We start from the raw sequence: 26,486 nt of genomic DNA, 5'->3' as shown, positions 1-26,486 counted from the left end.
GCAGAGACATAGGCAAAGGGAGAAGCAGCCTCCCTGCAGGGAGCCCAACGTGGGACTTGATCACAGAACCCCGGGATCACGAGCTGAGCCAAAGACAGACACTCAGCCACTGAGCCACCCAGGTGCCCCAGAGATCTTTTCATACCTACATATATGGACTTGGTTTTTGTAATGTCTGCATAGTCTTCAGGCTTCCACATTCCAATCCCTGTGACAGGTTCCCACTGGATGGACCTTGAGGTTGCTTCCAGTTAGTATTAGGGAATCATTATTAATAAACATCCTAGCATTTCAAATACAGTCCCCCTGTGGTCTTTCTTCTCAAGATCCCAGGGATCTCCTGAGATCACTGGATTTTTTGCTTGGTCCTGTTCTGGGAACCAAACAACCACCCTTTTGCTAGTCATGGTCCCTTCAGAGACTGTGCAATATAGTCCCCTCAGGCTTTTCCCTCCCCCCAGCCTATGCCCCTTTACAATCATCCTATTCAGGGATATACAATAAACATTTGTATGGTAAAGGCAACTGACACGGATTTCTATGGAGCAGCTGAAATGCCCTGACTCAGCTAGCCTCTGTTTTTTTTTTTTTTTTTTAATATGTAAGATTTTATTTACTTATTCATGAGAGACACAGAGAGAGAGGCAGAGGGAGAAGTAGGCTCCATGCAGGGAGCCTGATGCAGGACTCGACCCTAAGTCTCCAGGATCACACCCTGGGCAGAAAGCGGCGCTAAACCACTGAGCCACCTGGGCTGCCCTCAGCCTCTGATTTATATTAGGGCTTCCCATAAGTCCCTTGTGATTATAGACGGAGAAAGAACACCCCTCACTCCCAACTCATGGCATTATTGTGCTACTAAGCTTTCCCCAAAACACCAAGCTCTTTTGGGGCCCTCCCAGCTTTCTCTGCACATGCTTTTCCTTCTCCTCTTTTCAGTGCCTGGCTAACTAACACCAGCTGGTTCTTCAGGTCTCAGAAGCTACTCCTTCCAGGAAGCCTTTCCTGAATACCTCACTCCAGCCTGGGTTAAGAGCTACAGAAGCACCCCGTTATTTCTTGTAGCACGTATCCCACACTTTGTTGTAATTCCCTGTTCACAGTTGTCTGTGAACAGTGTGAGGGCACAGTTTGGGTCTTGTTCACTGTTTTGTCCTTGGCGCCTACCACAGAGCCAGGCGGTTCTGTGGCTCAATAAATACCAGTTGAATGAATGCACAAATGTCAAGTGCACGAGGAGTGGGGAAGCCACCAAAGTCCCAGAAGCCACATACACAACTAGAGGCTCATAAAGCTGGAGACGAAGCATTCCTTAAGGAACAAAAACCTGACTTCTTGTAGGTACCTTCAAGGAGTATGTCATTAGACAAACTGGCAATCCAAGGGAAAGGATAGGATCACAAAAGAAAATAGTCTCCAGCTGCCTAGCTCCAGGGAATGTTTGTCAGTGTGACATTCACAGAAGCCTTGCACATGTGCTGAGGGGGAGAGCCAGCCTCAGCCAGACAGGAGGGAGTTCAGCTACTGTGCATATGTTAGCACTGAGTGATGTGTGGCTTAGAAGCTTCTTGGCTCTGAGTTTCTTTTCTTTCTTCTTTTTTTTTAACAACAACAACAACAAAAAACCTCCAGATATTTCCCATGTGTATATATATATATACACAAATATACAAATAAAAACATTCCTTAAAGATAATATATATATATTATCTTTCAGGAATGTTTTTATTTTTGAGGTACTGTTACCAAATTATATTGACTCAGTTCATTAAAAACCATAGTACAGAATTGATTTGAGTCCCAAAGTATTAGGATTCTATTAAATAAATGCTTCTTCTTGTTGCACCCAAAAAAATCTCATTAGCACCGTCATTAATCATTTCACACCCCTTCAACCCTTTGCTTGTGTCCCTGAGTTACTCTGCCATAAAAGAAGTTTCCGAAGGTATGTGATATGGTGGAGCATGTTTAAGGAACAGTTCTGGGTTGACGGTAAGGAATTTGGGGCTGAGAAAGTAAAACTTGTTGAACTTGAGGAGCCCATCTATCATTTTGTGCCTCAGTTCCCCTTTTCTGGAGCTAGAATAACTCTTTTTTAAATACTAGTTAATAAAGTCAACAGGTGTTTATTAAGCACTGTTAGAAAACCACAGGCCCAAAATGGTGTCACTGAGATTAAAGCCCCAAGTCAATTAACCAGGACTTAATACTTAACCTAACAGCAGTTTCAACCCCCCCCCAAATGTAATCTTTAACCAGTCAACATGGGAACTCTTGGGTTAACACTAGGAAATTTACTGATAGGCCCCTTCAGTGCCCCTAAGGAGGGTGACTGCCTAAAACAATGAACTCTTTGCTAGCCATTTGCTTTTTTTCCATTCCCTCTCTAGCTTTAAAAACCTTTCCTTTTCCATAGCCCTTTGGAACTCTTGTTTACTTGCTAGACTGGATGCTGCCTGATTCATGAATCAATTAATAAAGCCAATTAGAGGGGCACCTGGCTGGCTCAGTCAGAGGAGCATGTGACTCTGGACAAGCATGTGTCACGAGTTCAACCCACAATAGTGTAGAGATTACTAAAAAATAAATAAATAAACTTTAAAAAATAAGGCCAATTGGATCTTTAAAATTTAAGGTTTTTTTTTTTAAGATTTTATTTTTTTATTCATGAGAGACACACAGAGAGAGGCAGAGACACAGGCAGAGGGAGAAGCAGGCTCCTCACAGGGAGCCTGATGTGGAACTTGATCCCTGAACCCAGGATCATGCCCTGAGCCAAAAGCAGACACTCAACGGCTGAGCCACCCAGGTGTTCCATGGTATCTTTTTTTATTGTTATTTAACAGCACCTACCATGTGCCAGCATAGCATGGCTGACTGGTTTCAGTGGTTCTTAACCTTTTCTGGGGGGATGCAGATTTACAGATCTTTATGGTAGCCACTAGCCACATTTGGCTATTTATTAACTGGAGTGCCTGGGTGGCTCAGTCAGCTAGCCATCTGACTCTTGATTTCATGATTTTGGCTCATGTCATGATCTCACGGGTTGTGAGACTGAGCCCCTTGTCATTGGGCTCCGTCCGTGTTCAGCAGAGTCTGAGATTCTCTCTCCCTATCTCCCTCTGCCCCTCCCCCAACTCCTCAGGGGTATGTGTGTGCATGTGTGTATGTGTGTGTGTTCTCTCTCTCTCCCTCTCTCTTGCTAAGGTAAATAAATCTTTATAAAATAATAAGAACTAGTTACAATTAAATACAATGAAAAGTTCAGTATCTCACTTGCACTAGTCATATTTCAAGAGCTCAATAACCACATGATTCTAATGGCTACTCCACAGAACTCAGATATAGAACATATCCATCATTATACAAAGTTCTATTGGACAGCACTGCATGGATATTCTCCCCGGAATTACAACTTCTCTGTTCAATTTGCAATACTTTTTATCCAAATTTACAAGTTTTACAGTTTTTCAGGGTTGGAGTAGGGGTTGGGTGCGGAGGCAGTCAGTCATTCACTGGTCCCTGAGCCCCAGAATCCAAGAAACAGAAGCCCTGATATGACAAGCTTTTGGAGAATTCCATCTCAGAATATAGCAAGCTGACAAAAATAAAGCAATAAAGCTGCTACAAATCCAGTATGCTCACTGCTTTAATTGTACCTCCTCATGTAAAACCAGGGATTCTACCTATCTGGCCATATTCAAAGAAACATCAGCTTATTAATCAAAAATAACTGAAAACCAATGTCAAGGATTTTCTGTAATCTCTTAAAGAGACACCAGAGGGGAATAATATTCACAACACACTGCAAATCTTCTTGAATTATCTTTCCTATCTTTTTCCTCTTCTCATCCTCCCACACATGGCACTTGCTTCCTGAAAGCTCTCTGCACCCTCATCCAAACCCCCTCAAACCTAGTCTGCCGTTGCTTCTCCCTTTCCTCCCCTGCACAGCAAAGTTCTCTATTATGTAGCTCTGCAGAATATGTTTTATTTTACTCTGTCACACAAATACAGTGGCAAAGAATAACAAAGAGAAAGCTCTCAGGGTGATGTGACTAGGCACACATTCCGGTGACCCAACCCACAGCTCTCCCTGGCAGCCTGGACCAGTTTCTTTGAGGTGACTCATTTTCCCACCAATGATTTACTCCCCGCATCACTTCCTCTTCTATCCACTGCTCCCAAGGACCAGAGTCTGAGAGAAATTCATGACTGAGCCTGACCCAGAAGAAAACATATTGCTGGGATGCTAGAGGGAACTGATGTCATAGGGAAAGGAAGAAAACCAGATGGTCTGGTTCATAGAATCTTTTATCCCTACTGATAATTGTTTTATTATTACTTTTTATTGGGCACTGCCCTACTCCCTAGCAGGGAGTGAATGGCTTGCTGTGGGAAATACATTAACTCTTAACACTCTGCCAAGGTCAAAGACTTCTTTTCAATCTGAAGAGAAGTCCAACAGTGCCATTCTTTATCTTCATATTAGAGGTGATCGATGTTATTCAGCTCCCCTGTATTTTAGGTGAAAACTTAACCCTGTAGGAAGGGCAGTTCTATCCCTTGTATTAGAGAACTCTGATCCTCATCCACCATCATTAGGTCATGCTCCTTGAATTGCTTTTATTTTTATCTTTTATTATTATTTTTAAAGATTTTATTTTTTATTCACGAGAGACACACAGAGAGAGGCAGAGACACAGGCAGAGGGAGAAGCAGGCTCCTCACAGGGAGCCCGATGTGGAACTCGATCCTAGAACTCCAGGATCATGCCCTGAGCCGACAGCAGACGCCCAACCTCTGAGCCACCCAGGCGTCCCATCCTTGAATGTTTTTAGTGAAGAGGGCACATAGAGCCTAGAGCCATCACGTTTCTTATCCTTCCTGTGTTACCCACATGCATCTAAACTCATTGTTGTCCACCCCCTATAGATCACTTCCCTCTGCTTTATTCTCCATCTCAGAATGCTATGACCGCATAACCAGTTCCCTAAGCCAAGAACTTGTAAATCAACCTGGACTCCTCCTCACTCAGCCCCCACAGCCAGTCTATCACCATGTCCTATGATATCGTCTCCTTGGGATAACTCACCTCCTTAGTATCTATCTTTGTCCTCTTACATCAGGCCAGCGGCATTTCTTACTTTAAGGACTGCAGAGGTCTCCCAGTAGGTGTCTCCCTGCATTGGCTCCCATGTTGCTTCCCCATGTAACCTGCTAGTCCATGGGCCATTTGGGGCTATCCCTGTTCTTACCTATACTCACCTTTAGGCAAATCTGACTACACTGTCATAAGTTCCCAGAAGAGTAAGAATCCAACTACAAAATCACTAATGGAATATGTAGTTTTAAATGAAGGAATCAGGCAGCCCACGTGGCTCAGCTGTTTAGCGCCACCTTCAGCCAGGGGCCTGATCCTGGAGTCTCGGGATAGAGTTCCGTGTCGGGCTCCTGCATGGAGCCTGCTTCTCCCTCTGCCTCTCTCTCTCTCTCTCTGTCTCTCAAGAATAAATAAATAAAATCTTTAAAAAATTTTAAATGAAGGAATCTATGAAGTCCCAGTGGGAGCTTACACTGCAATTACACAGCAATAGTTCCTACACAGACCCCTTGTCTCTCCTCTTTTTCCAAGATTCTGCTCACCTCCACTCCCATTTCATTATGGCAGGTATTGCCACACCTCTCTCTCACACTCCCTTTCCTTTCCCTACTATCCCGCAGCCGCCCTCTAGTTAAATTAGTTCTTGGTTGCCTCCTCCACATTTCTAATCCTTTCAGCTGCCACTTCCTTCTGAGAAGATCTCATCCCAACATAACTCCTTAAAGCCTTCATGGCTACTCACTGCTCTCAGTAGAGTCCACATTCCCTAACATGTTCTACTAGGCTTTGCAAGCCCCGGCCCCAGCTCCTTCCCCTTCTGCCCCAGACATACTGTAGGGCATTGGGAATCACCCCTGCTCTGCTGTCTCTTCTTTGTGGGCAGTCTGTCATGCTCCCCTTTTTCCCTATGATTAATTCTGACTGGTCTTCCAGGGCTCCACCTAAACATCTCCTGGAAGCCTTCCTTATAATCTTTAAGACTGTGTTAGGTGTTTAAAAAAAAAAAAAAAAAAAAAAAAAAAGACTGTGTTAGGTGATCTTGCAGCAGTTTATCCTTGACCATAGCTGTGCTCTCAATGGCTGTTTGAATAGCACCTTGAGGACAGAATTGCATTACTGCATGCCATGGCTTCTTACAGAGCCTAAATTATAGTGTTGTGCTCATGATGCTGAATAACTAGATAAGCAAAAGCCCAAAAGCATGTCTCTGTCTAGATTCTGTGGCCTTAGTAGAGAATGGAACCCATGAGCCTCTAAAGCATTAAGCTATCATTAAGGTCTTGTTTGTGTTCTAACCTGCAAAGGTTAGTACCTGAGTTCACAGGAAAAAAAAAAAAACACATTTGGGGTTTCATGGATGATCATGAATACCTTCTGGCAATTTTGCTGTGTTCCTTTTAATTCTGGAAGGCTGTACTTGCCCTATCCCCACATCAGGACACAACATTTTCTAAGCTAGGCATGAACCCCTCTGGTGATGGCATGCTGTGAGGTTTTGCATAATATAAGCTGAATCATTACTATTTATAAGCAATCTTCTACCTAGAGTCCTAGTAGACTACTTAGCTGATTCCACTTCTCTCCCTAAGAAACGAAATTGTCTAGCATTGTCCAACTAGCATTTTTTGGGGGGAGAGGCAATCTTTCCAAGCAACAATCATGTAGGAGTGGTAGGAGTCAGATAGTGGTATTAACACACTTAAACACACCACAAAAATGGAGAGGCATCTGGACTTCTCAATGCCTTCGGGATATGTAAGCTCCTATAAGGCTTTGTACTTAAGACTCAAGATCATATTTGGCCAGGACTCTTTCCTGCTTGACTTCTGGCTAGCAAGGAACAGCTAAAAGCTTTACATAAACCAGAATACAACAGATGGTTCTGTTTTATTTTAGAAATAATTTATTGTGTTTTATTCCAATTATAAAAGTAGTACATGCTAATTACAGACAATTTGATATATACAGAAGAACATAAATAAAAATATAGAAATCATTTCCACAAGAGATATCTCTACAAACATTTGGAAAGTTATTTTCTATGCTTTTTTTGTTACAAGCAATGAATATATGTACATATATACATTATTTTTGAAGACCCTCCAATATGTACGTATGTGTGCATGTATGTGTATTCCCTTAAATAGAACTGGATAATACTACTTAAATTTTTGCTTATTTCCCTTTTTATTTCCAGAATATAAAAATGGGGATGCCTGGGTGGCTCAGTGGTTGAGCGTCTGCTGTCGGCTCAGGGCATGATCCTGGGGTCCCGGAATTGAGTCCTGCATTCGGCTCCCTGCATGGAGCCTGCTTCTCCCTCTGCCTATGTCTCTGCCTCTCTCTCATGAATAAATAAATAAATAATTTTAAAAAATATAAAAATGAAACATAGTTGCAATAACTATTTTCAACTTTACAGTAATGTATGAAGCCTAAAGTGAAAGTTTCCACAACTGTTTTCTTTACAGGCAACTGTGTCAACCAATTCAATAGATTCCTTGAGAATATATAATTACATGTGTATAATGTATATATTAAACAACACTTTTTTTTTTTTTTAAGTAGACTCCATACCCAGCATGGAGCCCAAACCCAGACTAGAACTCACAATTGTGAGATCAAGACCTGAGCCAAGATCAAGATTTGGCCCCTCAACTAACTGAAACCACCCAGGTGCCCCTCAAACAACATTTTAAATTCATTTTAATTATAACTAAATTAGCAAGACCTTAATATCCTTCAAAATATTGTTTAAAAATTGTGTAACAAGGGCAGCCCGGGTGGCTCAGCAGTTTAGTGCTGCCTTCAGTCCAGGGTGTGATCCCTGAGACCCGGGATCGAGTCCCATGTCGGGCTCCCTGCATGGAGCCTGCTTCTCCCTCTGCCTGTGTCTCTGCTTCTCTCTCTCTCTCTCTGTCTCTATGAAGAAATAAATAAAATCTTTAAAAAAATAAATAAATAAAAATTATGTAACATTCAACATTATTATGTTGAACCACTCCACTATTATCAGGGGTTCAATTTTTTTTTAATTGAACAGAATGCAATGAACATACATAATTTATTGTAAGGATTTATTTCCTGATGATAAAATTCTCCAACTAAAATTACTGGACCAAGAGGTATATGTGTATTATCAGGGCCTGATGTATACCATCAATCAACCTTCCAAAAAGGTTATACACTCAGTAGTTAACGCGTGGGTGCCTAATTTGTATTTGTTTTTATTTTATTTTATTTATTTTTTTATTTTTAATTTTTATTTATTTATGATAGGCACACAGTGAGAGAGAGAGAGAGGCAGAGACACAGGCAGAGGGAGAAGCAGGCTCCACGCACCGGGAGCCTGACGTGGGATTCGATCCCGGGCCTCCAGGATCGTGCCCTGGGCCAAAGGCAGGCGCTAAACCACTGCACCACCCAGGGATCCCCTATTTGTTTTTATTTTAAAAGGCTCAGAGGTGGGGAAGCTTGGGTGGCTCAGTGGGTTGAGCCTGAGACTTTTGGTCTCAGCTCAGGTCTTGATCTCAGGATCCTGAGTGCAAGCCCCACCTTGGGCTCCCCCCTGGGCTGAAGTCTACTGTAATAAAAAAGGGCTCAGAGGGGGTATAACTACAAATCAACTACTGTACCTTCAGATTAAATGTTTGGTTTTATTTATTTTAAAAGATTTTATTTAGTTATTAATGAGAGACACAGTGAGAGGCGGGACCCCATCCCAGGACCCCGGGATCACAACCTGGACCAAAGGCAGATGTTTAACCACTGAGCCACCAAGCGCCCCTAAATGTTTGGTTTTATTCGCTTGCTATTGATAACATTAATGGAGTTTTTAGTTTTTATAAAGTTTATTTATGGGGAGCCTGGGTAACTCAGTGGGTTAAGCATCTGCCCTTGGCTCAGGTCATGATCCTGGAGTCCTGGAGTGAGTCCCTGTGCAGTAGCAAGTCTGTTCCTCCCTCTCTCTCTGCCTCTTCCCTGGCTTGTGCTCTCTCCTCTCCCGCTCACTCTCTCAAATAAATAAAATCTTAAAAAAAAAAAAAAAAAAAAAAAAAGTTTATTTGTTTTAGTAATGACTACGCCAACCAACCGTGGAGCCCAAACTCAGAACCCGGAGATGAAGAGTCACAGTGACTGAGCCAACCAGGCAGCCCTAGGGTTTGTTTTCAACAAGTTTCATACCTGAGCCCTAACATTCATTATAAAAATTTTCAGACATAAAAAAGGTTGAAAGAATGGTACACTGGGCAGCCCAAGTGGCTCAGCGGTTTAGCACAGCCTTCAGCCCAGGGTGTGATCCTGGAATCCCGGGATGGAGTCCCAGGATGGAGTCCCACATCGGCCTCCCTGCATGGAGCCTGCTTCTCCCTCTGCCTGTCTCTGCCCCCCACCCCCCATGAATAAATAAATAAAATCTTAAAAAAAAAAAAAAAAAAGGAATGGTACACTGAACACACTGAACGCACGCACCGTCTAGATTCTACAGTTAACATTCCAGTGTGTTTTCCTTTGCTTACCCGCCGTGCATCAGTCCACGGAGGATTCATCTTTAATATGGAAGCTCTTTTTAGACCTCTATTTTTGTGGCGTCCCCTGAACTATGGGAAGTAAGTGTGAAAGAGCCATGGTGGGAGTCTACCAGAGCTCCTCAGAGGCTCGGCCCACAGGCTGGGAGCGCGGCTTCGGGCCCCAATCCTGACCCCACCAGGAGACACCAATATTCCCTCACCTGTAATAACGGAATCCCACCATCTCTGGTGAGGATTAAAAGCACAAATAATGGGAGGCCCTCTGTAGCGACAGCTGAGATAACTGACTCTTTTACTCCCTCCTAGTGTCCCCTGAATGGCAAGCCCAAGTCCCCGAGGCCATCTCAGGCCCCTCACACCCAGCTCTTGTCCATCTCAGGCCCTCAGTTCTGAGCAACGGTAAAATGGGGGCAGGGTCGCCCAGAGGGCTACTGACCTGAGTCTGAGGGCCGAGACAGCCCCACCCAGCCCACCGTCCGGGACTCCTTCAGGCCGCAGCGGGGTCAGCCTGCGGCCCGGGCCTGGCTCCCTCCCTCCGGCGCCCCGCACGCAGAGTGACAGCCCGCGCGGGGTCCTCTCCGCCGCAGCTCGCATCACCTCAGGGAGTGCTCACAAAAGCCTGTGAGGTAGGCAGCGCTACGGAAGCAGAAAACTGAGGCCCAAGAAACTTGAGTCACTTGCCCAAGACCATGAAGCTGGCGAATGAACTGCTTTCAGGGAATTCCAGGAATCAAGCCCAATACGCCCGACTCCAAGCTCTCCCTTTCTTTGCCCGGGGGCGCGCCCGCACCTACAGGGGGCGCCACCCTGCGCGCACGCGCAGTCATCGCAGCAGCGTCCCCTTTAAGACGATTCCTTTTTGCTTCCTCCGACCCCTTCGCTTCCGCTCCGCCGTTCCCACAATGCAGTGCGGCTGAGCGTCTCCGAGCCCGCGGGGACGCTGCGGGGGGACCCCGGCTGAGGCGGCGGCGGCGACGTGGGCTGCGGCGGGCCCGCGGCGTCGGGCGGTGCGGATGTCGGGCTGGGCGGACGAACGCGGCGGCGAGGGAGACGGGCGCATCTACGTGGGGAACCTTCCGACCGACGTGCGCGAGAAGGACCTGGAAGACCTGTTCTACAAGTACGGCCGCATCCGCGAGATCGAGCTCAAGAACCGGCACGGCCTCGTGCCCTTCGCCTTCGTGCGCTTCGAGGACCCCCGGTGAGGCCCCGCTCCTCCCGCCCGCGGTTTGAGGCCCCAGGCCCCCGCCTTTCCTCTTCCCCCTCCCCTCGAAGGCCTCCCCTCCCCCCTCCGCGCAGACCCCTCAAGGCGCCCCCGGGTGGAGGATGAGGCCTCCTCACCGCAGGCTCAGGCCGTCCTTTGCTCCGTCGTCACTTCCTCTAGGGTTTTTTTTTTTTTTTTTGGGTACTTAAAAACACAAAAGCTGGGCGTTTGGAGGGCCCAGGCCCGCCCAGACCGGCCTAGGGGATGGTACACATGACCATCCTCTCTCAGAGTGGAGAGGCACCCTTCAGGGGAAGCGGCCCCGGGGCCTCGGAACCTTGGGCCCGGAACCAGTTGGGATAGGACTCCGTGAGGAGAAGTGGCCAGTCGCTCTCCCTGCCCACCCCTCCCCCCAGCCAGAACTCGCCGTTAGGGGGTAACAGACTGTGGGGACGTGGTTGCCTTTGGAAGTCGTAAAGGTTCTCTGTGATGGAACAGATCTCCATCCGCGCGCGCCGCACCCCGCAGGGCTACGGCCTCGTCCTTCTGAAAGCACCAGGGATTTGGAAAAGTTTCTAAAATGGTCTGAGGGGGATCTCTGGTTTCACTTCACTCCTCTCATGAGGGAGGCACCGCTAGGTGCTTAGGGCCCCAAGCATTTGGAAGCTTCTCGATCCCTAAACTGGCTCAAAGGGGTCTTTGTGATTTTGCAAACTTTGTCCGCCTGATGGCCAGAAAAGGCCTGGGAACTTTAAAAACTGCAGTTGGTCGTTCTTAGAAGCCACCTCATTGGACAGGTTACTCCATTTGGAGTAAATAGAGGGCCCACTCTGTTTTCCAGCATTGACCCAGGGAACCCTTTACCGAGTCTGCACCGGCAGGCTTCACTACAGGGACTGTCCATAGGGTGTCTTGCCTACCTGGTGTGCTGGTATGGGGCAAGGAGGGCATCTGAGGACAGGGAGATAGGAAGCACTCTGAGGCTTTGAGGACTCTGACAGAGCTCATTTTTAGTGTCTTGTCATTTGTCTCAGAAACGGAAGTAAGCATTTTCACACCTAAACTGGAGAAGGTTGCACCTCTGTAACAGTTTCAGTGTGGCTTTTGAACTGTGTCAAGTATCACTAGCATTTTCAACAACCTATAAAAGAGGTAGTGTTAGCCACATTTTATAAATGAAGAAACTGAGGATTTAGAGTTGCTGATAAAAGAGAATGCTATGAGGGATCAAGGTAGGCTTTGAACCCCCTGTACTGCCCTTTAAAACACAAACTTACTGTATGATACACTACATTGTCATCTCTTCCATAATAGAAAAGCTGTCTTTTGATGTCACTAAATGCCAAATTTCTAGCAAAGCACTGCACACATAGTATCTTATTTAATCCTTACAAATAACCCTGTGAGATAGGCATATTACATTTAAGAGATGTGAAAACTTGATGTATTTACCCAAAGATAGCTACCAGTAAGTAGCTGAAGAGAGATTTGAACTCGTAAATCCGTATTCAAAATCTGCTCTTCAACCCTAGTGGTTCTGCCTCTCCTTCACTTCATTATAAATATAGCCAGGGTTGCACTGGTTGTAGTCCTCGTTGCTTTTAACTTTGTGACTAGAATCAGATAAGGAATTATGTGCCTGTGACAACTGAATGATGCTTTCATTAGTACATCTTTGGCTTTGCTTGTCCATCCAAGCTCTGAGGCCATTCCTTCTCCAGTCCAATACCTGACAATCAGCTTGGTTCTCCTAGAGCCCTAGGGAAGACTGAAAGTAACTTCCTCGAATTATTTACCTCTTTCGACAATACTGTACCTAGAGAGTGGTCTTCACAACTTAGTTTTCCAAATGATGCTGAAAAAGTACCCATGAGAGAGTTCCATATTCCTCACGAAACACAAAGTGTGTCTTTAGAGCCTAATTTTTTTTTTAAATGAATTTTCTTTTACACACGTGATGGTACTAGGCTTTGCTAAAGAATATTAAAGGATGAATGTGTGGTGAGCATTTTGATTAACTGCTCACAGAGTTAGAGAAATATACTGGTGAAATTAATCATCTGTCAACAATTTTTTTTTCCTGAATTAGTCCTCTTATAAGTCATTTGTTTACACCTTTATTAATCATTTCATACCTAGAAAACCTTGTGTGTGATAGCTATAAAGCTTAATTCTAATATCATGAAAGGTCTTCACACGAAAGCAGTAGTGCATCAAGATTCTATTTTGTTTTTCTCACTCCAGGTTTCCCTTTTATACTTGTTACTCAGGGCTCTTACTGGTCAGTCAGCACTAACTCCAAACTTTTCTTTGCAGAGATGCTGAAGATGCAATTTATGGGAGGAATGGTTATGATTATGGCCAGTGTCGACTTCGTGTGGAGTTCCCCAGGACTTATGGCAGTCGGGGTGGGTGGCCCCGCGGTGGGAGGAATGGGCCTCCTACAAGAAGATCTGATTTCCGAGTTCTTGTTTCAGGTATGTTCCTTTCAAACTGAATGAGCTGATGCATGTAAAATACTCAGCACACAGTCTGGCCTCCAAGAAATGTTAGCTGTTACCCTTCAGTACATGGGACATGTGCGGCTTTCCTTTCATTAGCTTGTGCACAGTCTGCGGTCCTGCTGTGTTGCCACTGAGGCAGGCATCTTGCAAATGAAATTGCATCAGTCATGCAGCCTTGGTAGAACATAAACTTGCTTCTTATGAAGGAGTTTTCTAGTGTTGAGAGCGAAGATGGTGGCAAAACCCTGTGAGCTAGAATTCTATTTTTCCTTTTGGAATATACTCAGTATCAGACTTGCTAGACATTCCAGTAACCAGATTTACTGCCAAGCATTGGATCCTGAAAATGGTCAGATTTAGGTAGTGGCTTTGGAATTATAGAAAAAAGAAAACAAAACAACTTGGAGTTTTAGGGCTTATATTGCAGAATACAGAATGAAATGTCTAATGTTGACAAGCAGTGAAATGCCAAGCTCAGGTTTATGCATCTTTTCAAAAGATTAATACAGTGGTAAAGACCTGGGGCCTTCTGCACATTGCATGGGCATTTTAGGACCATGATGGATTGAAATGTATCGAGAAACCTGGCACTTTCTTAGATAGGAATGTCACACAGTTACAGCAGATTCCCTTGGTACTTAACAGTGATCCTCTCAGTATCTGCCTATCTTGTGTCCCTTTGTAATTTTTTAACCCCAGAACCTCCTTCAGGATGTCATACATATCTTTTTTTCTCTCCATGCTGCTCTGAAATCCTGCTTAGAAAACTATTAGGAAATGGCTGCAGTCCTGAGCTGTGAGCGGTAAACACAGCCTTTGAGAGCAGGAGCACATTTCCCTTTCATGACATCAGGTAGGGTTGTATAATTCCCAACTAGTTGTAGCGTCTGAGTCTTACCTTTTTCCCCATTGTATTGAAGAATGTTGGTGATCTTTTAAAAGGTACTTTGTCTGGTTTGTCAGTCATTCACACCTACAGGAAAAGAAACTAGATTTTTGTTGTGTTGTCACCTTCAGCTATGCCTTGGTTCCTTCATTGGATGGTTTCAAAATTCCCATGTTCTGAGAACCTAGTCAAGCAAGAGATAATTGGTACTGATAAATTTCATAATGGAAAACATTATGAAACGTTCTTGGGAATTTGATATTAAATGTGAAGGATAAAGAAAGGCTGTGAATTCTCACAAATGCTACACCTGTAATGGAGTGGACTCTTTGCTCTGTTGCAAGGACTTGGTCTCTGGAAGATTAGCCTAAGACTAGTGTCTTATAATGGTTTACCACACATACTTTAGTACTCTTGTCTGGTTTTATGCCTTTTATGATTTGTGATTTGTGGATCCTCAGGATCTGAAAGTAGTGATTGATGGAAAAGGGACCCTAGGTATTGCTGGCTCTTAACAGGTCAGTTAACATGGCTGAAGGATATGGCCTCTTCTCTTATGTTGTCTATGCCTAGGACTTCCACCATCAGGCAGCTGGCAGGACCTGAAGGATCATATGCGAGAAGCTGGGGACGTCTGTTATGCAGATGTGCAGAAGGATGGAATGGGGATGGTTGAGTATCTCAGAAAAGAAGACATGGAATACGCCCTGCGTAAACTGGATGACACCAAATTCCGCTCTCATGAGGTGGGTTCCCACCTTCTGTTGAGCTTTCACCTAGGCCACTCCATCTGAAGCTGACCTAGCAAAAGTAGCAATAGGCCATGTGTTTACCATTTGATGACCTCACAGTACCATTAAAGATCTATCTTAAATGGATAGAGCCAAGAAATTCATCATGCCTAAACCCTGCAGGGTCATAACAGAGAAGTCTGCAGTCATAGTATTTTTAACCCAGAGAGAATACTGGTGCAGTCTGTCATAATGTGGTGAGCTATTCTGTGATACCATCCCTTTCACAACTGGCTTGATCTGCAATGTACCTCTGTGAACCTAATTATTATGGTTGTCCTTTCTCTGGGTCTAGTCTGAGCCCTTCAACCCAACCTCATCATCTCAGCTCTTCCAGATACTGCTGTTGGGCCAAGAGGTCACTTCATTCTTCCTTTCCCAGAGTAATGCAGGATCCTCTTTGCAACATTAGTCACTTTGGCATTTTCTTGTAATCACCTTATCCTCAGGACTTAATTCTTGATGTCTTTCCTTTGGAGAAGGCAGCTGCTGCTTTAGATCTTTCAGTCTGATTCACATGTTAACTATCCCTTTAATACCGAGACCAGCCAGCAGACCGACTGGACATTATTTTTTTCTGGTTATCTCGTCCTAACTTACCATGAGGTCTAGATTCATCTGGGGTCCATTTCCTTTTCTAAGGGTTCATATAATTCCCTGATTTTATGGCTTGGAAAGTGCATGGCTTAACGGTACTTTTGCTCAGCCTGAATTTGGAGCAGAAACAAAACAGGATCGGGTCCTGTTAAACTTCAAAGTAGGGCCTCAGTAAGGATAAATACAATTAACTGACTTCACCTAGGGAATTCTGCATCAGACTTCTTTCCTTTTAATATCTTTAGATTCTCTGAGAGTGTTGGCTGAGGGCAAAGGGCCTGAAGAGAGGCCAGCCTGGACATGACTCCTCTGCCACTTAATAATTTCTTAGCTGAGCTATTCTCTGAATGCTGGTTCCTCATTTTGCAAAATAAGAACAATAGCATTGTCTCATAAGACTTGCTGGGAATCTAACTTAAGATAACTGAGTAACTAACCCAGGTCCTGACACCTGAGAGGTGATGAGTACAGGTTAGCTTTTTCCATAGGTAGCCATCCAAAGATGCACATATGCGGTGGCAGGGGATTGCAGTGTATGACCTCTGAGATCCTTTCTAGTTAGTTCTTAGATTCATGGGTCAGTGGCAATAATTCAGATATGTTAACAGTAATGGCTAGTATTTGAGCATTTAATACATGTGAAGTTGCTATTATTGGTATCACCCTGGAAGAGATAAGAGCATTGTTTTCCTCATTCTTGAAATAAGCTGGTAAGCATACCTACCTTATAGCATTATTGTGAGGGTTTAATGAGAACATGATGCCAAACAGTAAGTGCTCAGTACTTAACTATTATTGTTAGGCAGTTGTGTTAAGTTTTAGTGCGCTTTATTTCTCTGGGTCTTATTTTTTCCTTTACTCTTTTTGCTTGAATTTCAGGGTGAAACTTCCTACATCCGAGTTTATCCAGAGAGAAGCACCAGCTATGGCTACTCACGGTCTCGGTCTGGGTCAAGGGGCCGTGACTCTCCATACCAAAGCAGGGGTTCCCCACACTACTTCTCTCCTTTCAGGCCCTACTGAGACAGGTGATGGGAAATTTTTCTTTATTTTTTAGGTGAACTGAGCTGCTTTGTGCTCAGAATCTACATTCCAGATTGATGATTTAGTGTCCTAGGAAATTTTTTTAATTTTTTTTTTAAGGAAATACATAATTTCTACCAGGGCCATATTGGCAGTGAAGCATTTTAAACTGCAGAAATTGTGGTTTTGGTTCAGAAATAAGTTGTATATTTTTCACCCTGGATTATGGGAAAAAAAAAAATCAGTGCTGTGTCTTTGTGGGTTGCTCTACTATGGAGATCAGCAGTTACTGTGACTGAGTCGGCCCATTCTGTTTAGAAATATATTTTAAACGTTTAGTAATTGATATGTGTGGTTGTCCTTGATTAAGTTAATAGATTTCACCAAACAGGCACACTGATTAAAAAGAAAAAAAGTCATTGAGTTGTAGCAGCAGCTTGTACCCAATAGGTAAGGAGCAGGAATGGATAACTTTATTTGGGAACAAAGACAGTTGCTATGACAGTAGTTTGAGAATCTCAATCCCAAGAGTCACTTCAGGGTTATCTTAGAATGCAAAGCCAAGCTTATAAATGAAGCTGCCTTAAAGAAGAGGGAGCATTTAAGATAGGGTAAAGGAATATAAGAATAAAATAGACTGTAAAGTCAGCAGTAGCATAAAGATCATTGGAAGACTCTTAAAACCCACTGTGGCAGTTTGGAGGGGAAAAAAATACGCTTAAATTTTGGTTCTGTCACTTTTACCCCTAAATCTGTTTCACTTATCCTTGGTATTTGAGCTTTCTTAAAACACAAAACAAACCAAAAAACTCTATCGTAGATTCTACTCCATTAGTAATTGTGGCGGGGATGGGGAAGCTACTGTGTTCCAGGCCTGGGGCTTTTTTAAAAAGCCACTTTATTGAATTATGATTAACATGTAAAAAGTTGTGCTTAATTTATATGATTTAGTGAGTTTGGGGTTAAGTGTATACCCATGAAAGCATCACCACCATCAAGGCTATAAACATATCCATCACCTCCCCAACTTTCCTCCTTATTTCTTTAAGATTTGTGTTAAGAACATTTAATATAAGATCTACTCTCTTGGCAAATTTTTAGTGTACAACATAGCACTGTTAGCTACCCCAGGGCTGTTTTTGTCATAAGTTCTTTTCAGAAAAACTGTAGCTGTGGCTAGCATCCCTTTTGCATGTAATCATTTTGTGGGATTGTGGATGATTGTAGGTTAGGAGTCGCCAAGCTGTAGAGTCTACTTTGAATACTCTTCAGATATTAGGAGAAAGTTAGCCTTCTGCTGGGAACAAAGTGGGCACCCAGGAACAAATTCGAGTTTCTTTAGTAAAGATACAAGGTTTCTTGGATTGATAGAAATAGCAACTAAAAAGTACAACACAGATTTTCACATAGTGATCAGATGCATTGTCTATAGTTACATCAATAGAAAAATTCATTTAAGTGCAGTTTGGTAGTCTGTTTGGGAAGAGATAAAGAAGGAGAACATTTTATACACTGAACAGTCTGTGAATAAAATACTTGATCCACTTCCTCGGAAAGTAACAATACCTCTTACATCCAGTAGCAGCAGGAACTCATTGCCTTGTTTTGGCTAGATATTTTCCAATTTTGTCTTCAGAGAGTTAGTTATTAAAAAATACTTAACAGTTTTTTTCAGGTGACTGAAGAAAGTGGGCATATTCCTGTTCACAGTAACAAAAATACTATCTTTGGGCTTCCACATGTTCACAGGGTACCCCTTCCCAGAATAGCTATTCAGTTGTATGAAAAAGGCTCTTGCTCATCCTGCTTTGGCAAAGAGATATTACCTGTTTGAAAACAGTAACAAAAAAGAATGTTATAGCTGAGCCTGCTTTCCAACTGGTTCTACTGAGCTAACTTATCACTTGGTTTGTCATGAAAAATAAGCAATGCAAGTAAGTGTAGTTATTGTTTTTCTGACTTACCTGGAAGAATAACAGTTGTGAGTGAAGCCTAATAAATGCACACTTTTCAGTAAGGAGCAGAGACAGTTATATGCATATAGGAGTGGAAGGAAAGACTAATGATTATGAGTTCACTTTGTCTCCAGAAGCAAAGTCTGACATAGAGTTCTTTTTGAGAAATAGCATATGTGATCAATGGATATGTCTGCTAAAATAGCGACAACTGTCAGACTCTGAGAGATTATAAAATCTTTTTATCTCTTTCACAGTTAATTTGAGGTGCTTTAGTGAATCAGAAGCATGATTAAGAGTTGAATGCACAATTTTTAAGCTTTCTTTCCCATCCTTGCTTCAAGCAAAGCTTTCCTTTAATTGGCTGGTCTTGATCAAAGAGGTAACCCCTGAGCCGAGGGGCTCATGTTTGTTTCCGAGGCTAGTTAAAATGGTTTTCTGAGGTGATCTCCTGAACCTGAAGGTGGTACTTGGAAAACCATCTACCTGAGTGCTCAAGCTAGTCCCATTCCCAAATATCCAGAAGGGTCCAGCAGTTCGGAAAACACATCTATCTGCAGAGGCGATAAACAGTTCAACCCACCCAAGATTCTGGATTTTAGTATTAGCCCAGAGTTACTTTTAAGTTTTCATTTAAAATAGTCGCAGTAAATTTTAAAGATGCAAATCTCAACACCAAGGTTTTAAGCTGATGGTTCATAGGATGCATCTGGCTTGCAGGTATGTTTTATTTACATGGTATTTTATTTTTTAAAAAATCTTTGAATTAGTTTCCATACTTAAAATTTGGAAATACCATATGCACATAAAAATGCCAGATGTCCAGGTTCTCAGGGAGAATGGGCTCATATTACTGCCTGGCACTGAATGAGCAGCAGTGAGTACTAATTGCCCCTTTAGGCAGATCTCGAGCTCAGGATTTGGTACACTATACATGCCTCCCCACCCCGGTCCTGTTTTGCTCATTCCTATTACAGACTGGTTCCTAAAGGTGAGTGTGACCCTTTGACTCTACTGCCACCACCTTACTTTTTTTTTGTTTCCACTTAATATATGTGGGTTTTTTCATTCCACTTTTATTGAGATAATTGACATGCAACATTGTTTAAGTTGTACAGACTTAATATATATAGCAAAATGATTGCCAGAAGAAGATTAGTTAACATCCATCATCTCATATACAGTTTTTTCCTTGTGATAAGAACTTTTAAGATTACCTCTGAGCACCTTTCAAATACAGAATACAGTATTAACTATAGTCATTCTGCTATACATTGAAGTTTGTAAATTTTGACCACCTTCACCTAATTCACACGTTACATCTTAAAGTACTTTCATGTTGCAAATTTGGACCTATACTTTATATTCTTGGTTCACTTGGGTACAATCTATTAAACTACTTTGGGCAACACATACCTGGGGGTGCCACAAAATATTCCTCCACAACTCGATTGGCATTTTGTAGTAGTTCTTCAGCACAGTTGCCTTCTACCACATTGTCAGATCTCAAATACAGACATCTACAAAACCAGAAGCTCAAGGTTACCTTTTCAGAAAACAGGCTTCTGGGGCATTGGGTGGAGAGGGTCAAGAATGAGAGAAAATGAGTTATGGTCACTGCTCAATGATGGAGGAGCTATGGTCAGCAGTTGACCAAATAATCTCCATAGATTCTCAACCACTCAGGTAAGTGGTAATTATTCCTCAGGACCGATATATTCAATAAATATTTTTGCATGATTACAATGGGTAAGCTGCTTCTGGAGGAGACAGGTAAGGCAATTACAGCACAATGTGTTAAGTCTAACAGGTAAGCAAAGCTTGCCAAGGTAGTAAGGAGGGGCACCTAAACCAGCCTGGATGAGGAATAGGTATTTAAAATAGGTGGTGTCATTGCTAAAGGGTGGGCAAGAAACCTCTGGATTGGGATGGGAAATGGACTTCCAGCAGGTGAAGAAACTTGCTCAAGAGTGGTTATAAATGACTTAAGGATATTAGGTCCTTAGTGTCAGGACTAGAATTAGCACAGTTTCATACCCCTAAGATGAGCTGTTTTTTCACTGCAGCCACTTTTGTGGACATGGAGGGCCTGCCCTTGACAGCTCAAGAATCTTCCATTCTTCTCTGGGCTTAGTGGTCAGATGGTGAATTAGTGAAACCAAACAGGAGTTGAACATAACCTATGGGGCTTCACTGCTATTTCAAGGTTTAAAAGTGCATGGCAATACGTCAGAGCCTGCTTCCAGATACATGGGCTGAAAAATAAGCAGTCTGCTCAGTTACTGATAGGGGAGCAGCCACGGTCTTTCTGCTTTGAGCTAGACATAGACTGAGGGCTTAAACCTAACAGGACAGAAGGGCAAGGACGTGACATGAACATCCAGGCAAAGGCTGCAGAGGATTAAGTTGTCATGATGATTCTTTTAGGAAAAGGACTAGTTCTGTTTCTTTTGTGGCACCCACCCTAAGGCTAGACACAATAAGCACTCATGGTATGGACTGTAGAAAACTGCAGTCAGTTCCAGGATCTGGCACTGTCTTTTAACTCTGACCTTGAACAAGTATGGATCTTTCCAGACCTTGACTTCCTTGCCAAAAAAGTGAAGGTTGCGCTTGATTTTTTTTTTTTTAAACCATATGGGAGCTTATGAAAACTTGGAGAACAAAATAAAAATCATCTGTAAAGGTGACCATTGGACCTTCTGGAGTTTATATTTCTGCTGGGCGGTCTAACAAAATGGCTAACACTTGGGCTCCTGAGTCACAGGTGAATTCAAATCTTGGTGCCACACGTGGCACTGTGCAAATTATCCTCTCCACGTATCTGTTTCCTTATTTGTGGACTGCTTCATAGAACTTCTGGGAATGTTAAATGTTAAAGAACTGATAATCCAGGGCCTATATTCTCACTGCAATAAGAGGTGGGTGCTAAATATCACCTGCTCCTTTCAGGAAGTTAGTGCACCTGGGCACACCTCAGTCCCCACTCCTCATTCAGAGTATATATACCTAAGCACTTAACCTGCTGTCGTCATGAACTTCCTGCCTAGTCCCTACATAGTGGAGGCTGCTCATAGTTCCTGGGCTCTTAGAGTTTGATGAAGTGAGACTCTACTACCACCAACAGGTGCTTAAAAGGTACTGCTTCCTCACAGTAGATGTAATAGCAGTTGATTTATTCACTCATTTGATAATCAGATTTCCTATATAAGTAATGTTTCCAGAAGAAACTCCTTTAAATACCACACATTTTCACTTAATTGCTTTTTATGATGGAGCTGTTTCCAGAAGAAACCCACACCTTCCTATTTTCATAATCATAGGCTATTGAACCCAGGGTCTCTGAGGGTGGCACATCAGTGGTTCATTTGGAAAATTGCTTAACTCAGAATCATGCAAAAAAAAAAACTCCAAACAGAACCAGATGAACCCTTTAGGTGCTGATCAATTACACTGAACCTCACCTCATCTTTCAGAGTTTTACAAGAGAATTTGGCTCAAATACTATAGGACACCCATTCTGATAATAAATCAACTATGGGCTAATATTAATTATGTACTATCCTGGGAAGTACTGAAAAAAAATCACTTGAGTTCTTATGTGTTCTGGTTCAGATGAAAATTCCTAGTTGAGGAAGGCTTCTGTGAACTGGGAATCCCTGTCCTCTAAAGCTAACAAAGCACTTTAACCAGTAACTGCAGGAAATTCTTAAAAAAAAAAAAAAAGGCAATTTAATGGAGAGCATTATGGCAGCACTAAAGAAGTGCTTATTGACCCTTGGACTGACCAGATAGGACAGCTCTGCTGCTGGTGTCGGGCTGCCAGGAATCCTTTTTCTGGGCACCACTCTATTTCTATCTACAAGCTTCTTCCCTCCCTCCTAATGAATTTCTAGTTTTATGCAGACTGGAATGAGAGTTAAGAGGCTAAGAATTTTTGGTTCAGGGCACCTGGGTGGCTCAGTGGTTCAGCGTCTGTCTTTGGCTCGGGTCATGATCCTGGGATCAGAGTCCCACATCAGGTTCCCCATAGGGAGCCTGCTTCTCCCTCTCCTTCTATCTGTGCCTCTTATGAATAAATAAAATCTTTTTTTTTAATAAAATCTTTTTTTAAAAAAAGATGATTTGGTTCATATAAGATTCTGAGGGACACCCTAATACTGAAATATTTGGCCAAAGGTCCTCATCTGAGTCAGAGTTGAAATGGGAGAAAATAAAGGTTCTAGGGTTGACTTTTTTTTTTTTTTTAAGATTTTATTTATTCATAGAGACAGTGGGAGAGAGGGGCAGAGACACAGGCAGGAGAAGCAGGCTCCATACAGGAAGCCCGACGTGGGACTCGATCCCGGATCTCCAGGATCACACCCGGCTGCAGGCGGCGCTAAACCGCTGCACCACCAGGGCTGCCCTAGGGTTGACTTTTACACAGCATATCTAGAACAGTATTTGTGGGACTCCTAGGTGGCTCAGCGGTTGGGCATCTATCTTTGGCTCAGGGCCTGATCTCGGAGACCCGAATCGAGTCCCACCCACATGGGGCTTCCTGCATGGAGCCTGCTTCTCCCTTTTCCTGTGTCTCTGCCTCTCTCGTGTCTCTCTGAATAAGTAAAATATATATATTTCAAGTTCTGGGTTCCTTTACTACACCTGTGAAACTTTGGGGCATATTAGATAAACTTTCTGAGCCTCAGTTTCATTTATAAAGGAGATACTAGGGCAGCCCCAGTGGCTCAGCGGTTTAGCGCTGTCTTCAGCCCAGGGTGTGGTCCTGGAGACCCAGGATCGAGTCCCACGTCAGGTTCCCTGCATGGAATGGAGCCTAAATAAAACCTTTTAAAAAATAAAAAAAATAATAATAATAAAGGAGATACTAGTATTTACCTTCCAGAGTTGTATGTGATAATTGAGACAATGCATATAAAATCTTAGCACCTGACACTAAGGGCACTAATGGTTTTGATAATGGCACTAGTTGGTTTTAGCTAAAACCAACAGATAGGGTTTTAATGGGCCAAGAGATTTCTAATAGCCAGTCAGTGCTTTTACACCTAGTGTGGCCTAAAATGGTTTAACACTTGTCTTAACTGGGTTCCATTTCAAACATTAGTGAGGCAATATGTTAATAAAAAAAACAACAGTCCTGGGACGCCTGGGTAGCTCAGCAGTAGAGCATCTGCCTTTGGCTCAGGGCGTGATCCCGGGTCCAGGGATCGAGTACCACATGGGGCTCCCTGTGAGGTGCCTGCTTCTCCCTCTATGTTTCTCTCATGAATAAATAAAATATTTTTAAAAACAACAGTCCTATAAGTGCTACATCTCTAAAATGGAATAGTTAACTCAAACTTCCAAGTTTATGGGAAGACTGCAGATCACTGAATATGAAGTCACTATTCCAGCTACCAGATCCAAATCCCTCTTCATCTTTTTCAAACTCTTCTCTGAGCAATAGTGGAGTTCCTTTATGGCTTCCCTCTACGTGATCTCGGAAATTCTGTCTCCTCTTTGTGCTTCTATTCCCTCCTTTCCCAAAGATACTAATAAAGAACATTCAGTAGGGTGCCTGGGTGGCACAGTTGGTTAAGCATCGGACTTTTGATTTTGGCTCAGGTGGTGATCTCAGAGTTGTGAGACTGAGCCCCACACTGGGCTCTACACTCAGTGTGCAGTCTGCTTAAGACTCTTACTACTACTTGCTCCGCCCTCCCTTCTCTCTCTCCCTAATAAGTAATATCTTTAAAGAACATTCAACAAACATTTACTGAGTGCTCAGTGTTAGATACCAAGAATATGATCAGTAATAACAGATAGTACTGCTCCCTGGAATTTGGATGAGCAGTAAGAGAGGGAGAGAGTCAAATATTACTCAAATATGGTGGAGCTTTTTTTTTTTTTTTTTAGATTTTATTTATTCATGAGAGAGAGAGGCAGAAACATAGGCAGAGGGAGAAGCAGGCTCCCTCTGGGGAGCCCAAGGCAGGACTCGATCCCAGAACCCCTGGATCATGACCAGAGCCAAAGGCAGATGCTAAACCACTGAGCCACCCAGGTGTAGCTTTTGTCTTCATCCTAAAGAACACTGGAGAGGTACCCAAAGAGTTTGAGTAGGAGATGACCTCAGATTTCTACTTTGAAGTGCTATGTAATTTTGAGAAACTGTTGGACTTCTGTAGATCTGAGCATCAGATTACAAAATAAAGAATATAAAGGAACCAAAGACTGGAGGTGAGGATGGGAGGCTAGCAAGCACTTTACAAAGAGGTTATGATTACAGATAGGTCTGGCTCTCCTTATTGGTGCTAATGGCAGCTAATCTCTTTTGTTCCCACCTATACCATCTATATTGTCTTTTTTTTTTTTTTTTAAGTAGGTTCCATGCCCAGCATGGAGCCCACTGGGGTTCAAACTCATTCCCCATGATCAAAACCTGAGCTAAAGGGATCCCTGGGTGGCACAGCAGTTTGGCGCCTGCCTTTGGCCCAGGGTGTGATCCTGGGGTCCCAGGATTGAGTCCCACGTCGGGCTCCCTGCATGGAGCCTGCTTCTCCCTCTGCCTGTGTCTCTGCCTCTCTCTCTCTCTCTGTGTCTCATGAACAAATAAATAAAATCTTTTTTAAAAATTGTCAAATACAACGTATTTAACCATGAAGAACACTTAAACTCTTTCTGTTTGGGGGGTTATATTTTTTTAAATTAATTTAAGTAAACTTTACCCCACGTGGGGCTCCAAATCATATCCTGGAGATCACTGCATGCTCTACCAACTGAAGTTGCTCCTTCTTGGGAGTGTTTTGTTGTTTTTTGTTTTGTATTATAAACAAAACCCTGAACACCTGTGCATACATCTTGATGTACTTTTACATATGTTTCCATAGGGAACCACTAGGTCAGAAAATATGTATAAGCCATATTTTGAGACAGGAATCCAACGAGCAAGTCAAACATAAGCACAAGAGACAAATCAACAAAAATAAGAAATGGAAGAAAATCCAACAGGATCAAGAGCGGTGACTGTTAAGGGAGAGGATATTTGGAGGAGAAGCCTTCCAGAGGAGATGGACTAAGACCTGCCAAGGAAACAGGCTGTCCAAGAAAAGGGGAATAGCAAACGCAAAGATCCTAGAAGAAACAAATTGGGCACGTTGGAGAAACAGTAACGAAGCTAATGTAGCTGGAGTAAAAGAGCAGTATGTCTGAGTGGAAGGTAGGGACTCTGTAAAGTAAGGCCTCAAAAGCGGTGGTTATGGTTCCTCATCATACTGGGAGGTCTCGAGGACTTCAAACCGGAGTGACAGGATCCAAAATGAACAAAGGAAAGCATGAAACCACTTAACCCGTGGGGTGACCGTGGCAAGTTCGTGCATCTCGCTAAAGCTCTTTTCTCTTCTGTGAATAGAATAATAATAATAATCCCCACCTCAAATGCCTGCGAAGGCGCCATCGGCAAAGCTTCGGGGTGCGCAGCCGCGAGTATTTACCTGTCCTCCAGTACAGACTCCATGGGCTCCACCCCACCCGTGTCCACGGCGCGGAGCCGGTCGGCAAAGGCGATGGCTTTCTCCAGCCGTGCCACGGCCTCTTGGCTACCAAAGTCCACAAGCGCCAGACGCTCCAGGTGCTCGATCACCTGGGCCGAGACCCGGCCGTTACCCTGGGGGGAATGAGGTGGAGAATGAGGGTATCGAGTCCTGACTTGCTTCGCCACCCGCTTAAACGCCCCCGGCCTTTACCTGAGGATCTGCCTTGGAGGTGAAACCCCGGCGCCAAGCCACCCAGGACCGAAGGCCAAACCCCACCGCCCGCGCCCACATTTCTCTCTTCGGTTGCCGTAGGGCGTCCTCACGTAAAGCCGAGCGACGCACTTTTGAGTGACGACATCAAAGTGCGCCGCTA

The 26,486-nt window shown here is 43.4% G+C and overlaps 3 protein-coding genes across 3 annotated transcripts in view; 1 reads left to right on the top strand and 2 right to left on the bottom strand.

Moving 5' to 3' along the window:
• DYNLL1 (dynein light chain LC8-type 1) overlaps positions 1–10,406 on the bottom strand; it is a 32,384-nt gene extending 21,978 nt beyond the window's left edge. The window contains exon 1 of the mRNA XM_072723001.1: positions 10,073–10,406. The gene's annotated coding sequence lies outside the window, so the exon portion shown is untranslated. The remainder of the gene's footprint in view (positions 1–10,072) is intronic.
• Positions 10,407–10,536: 130 nt separating this feature from the next.
• Positions 10,537–16,987, top strand: SRSF9 (serine and arginine rich splicing factor 9). Its single transcript, XM_026015877.2, has 4 exons — positions 10,537–10,837; positions 13,157–13,317; positions 14,804–14,976; positions 16,498–16,987. The coding sequence occupies exons 1-4, from the start codon at positions 10,650–10,652 to the stop codon at positions 16,639–16,641; spliced, it is 666 nt and encodes a 221-aa protein (XP_025871662.1). The 5' UTR covers positions 10,537–10,649; the 3' UTR covers positions 16,642–16,987.
• A 105-nt stretch (positions 16,988–17,092) lies between these two features.
• On the bottom strand, positions 17,093–26,430 carry GATC (glutamyl-tRNA amidotransferase subunit C). Its single transcript, XM_026015878.2, has 4 exons — positions 26,324–26,430; positions 26,072–26,244; positions 20,013–20,116; positions 17,093–18,467 (listed from the first exon to the last, which is right to left on the bottom strand). Exons 1-4 carry the CDS (start codon positions 26,402–26,404, stop codon positions 18,415–18,417), a joined length of 411 nt encoding a protein of 136 aa, XP_025871663.2. The 5' UTR covers positions 26,405–26,430; the 3' UTR covers positions 17,093–18,414.
• Between the last annotated feature and the right edge of the window lie 56 nt (positions 26,431–26,486).

This window comes from Vulpes vulpes, chromosome 10 (genome assembly GCF_048418805.1).
Source record: "Vulpes vulpes isolate BD-2025 chromosome 10, VulVul3, whole genome shotgun sequence".
NCBI classification, from domain to species: Eukaryota; Metazoa; Chordata; class Mammalia; order Carnivora; family Canidae; genus Vulpes; species Vulpes vulpes.
This window is presented reverse-complemented; position numbering and strand designations above follow the sequence as displayed.

What these genes read in the sequence shown, in the direction of transcription:
- GATC (XM_026015878.2), bottom strand. Translation starts at nt 26,404, where the DNA reads ATGTGGGCGCGGGCGGTGGGGTTTGGCCTTCGGTCCTGGGTGGCTTGG. An exon ending in CCTCCAAGGCAGATCCTCAG is followed by an intron (nt 26,245 to 26,323) that starts GTAAAGGCCGGG and finishes CATTCCCCCCAG; the next exon opens with GGTAACGGCCGGGTCTCGGC. An exon ending in GAGTCTGTACTGGAGGACAG is followed by an intron (nt 20,117 to 26,071) that starts GTAAATACTCGC and finishes CTGGTTTTGTAG; the next exon opens with ATGTCTGTATTTGAGATCTG.
- SRSF9 (XM_026015877.2), top strand. Translation starts at nt 10,650, where the DNA reads ATGTCGGGCTGGGCGGACGAACGCGGCGGCGAGGGAGACGGGCGCATC. An exon ending in GTGCGCTTCGAGGACCCCCG is followed by an intron (nt 10,838 to 13,156) that starts GTGAGGCCCCGC and finishes TTTTCTTTGCAG; the next exon opens with AGATGCTGAAGATGCAATTT. An exon ending in CCAAATTCCGCTCTCATGAG is followed by an intron (nt 14,977 to 16,497) that starts GTGGGTTCCCAC and finishes CTTGAATTTCAG; the next exon opens with GGTGAAACTTCCTACATCCG.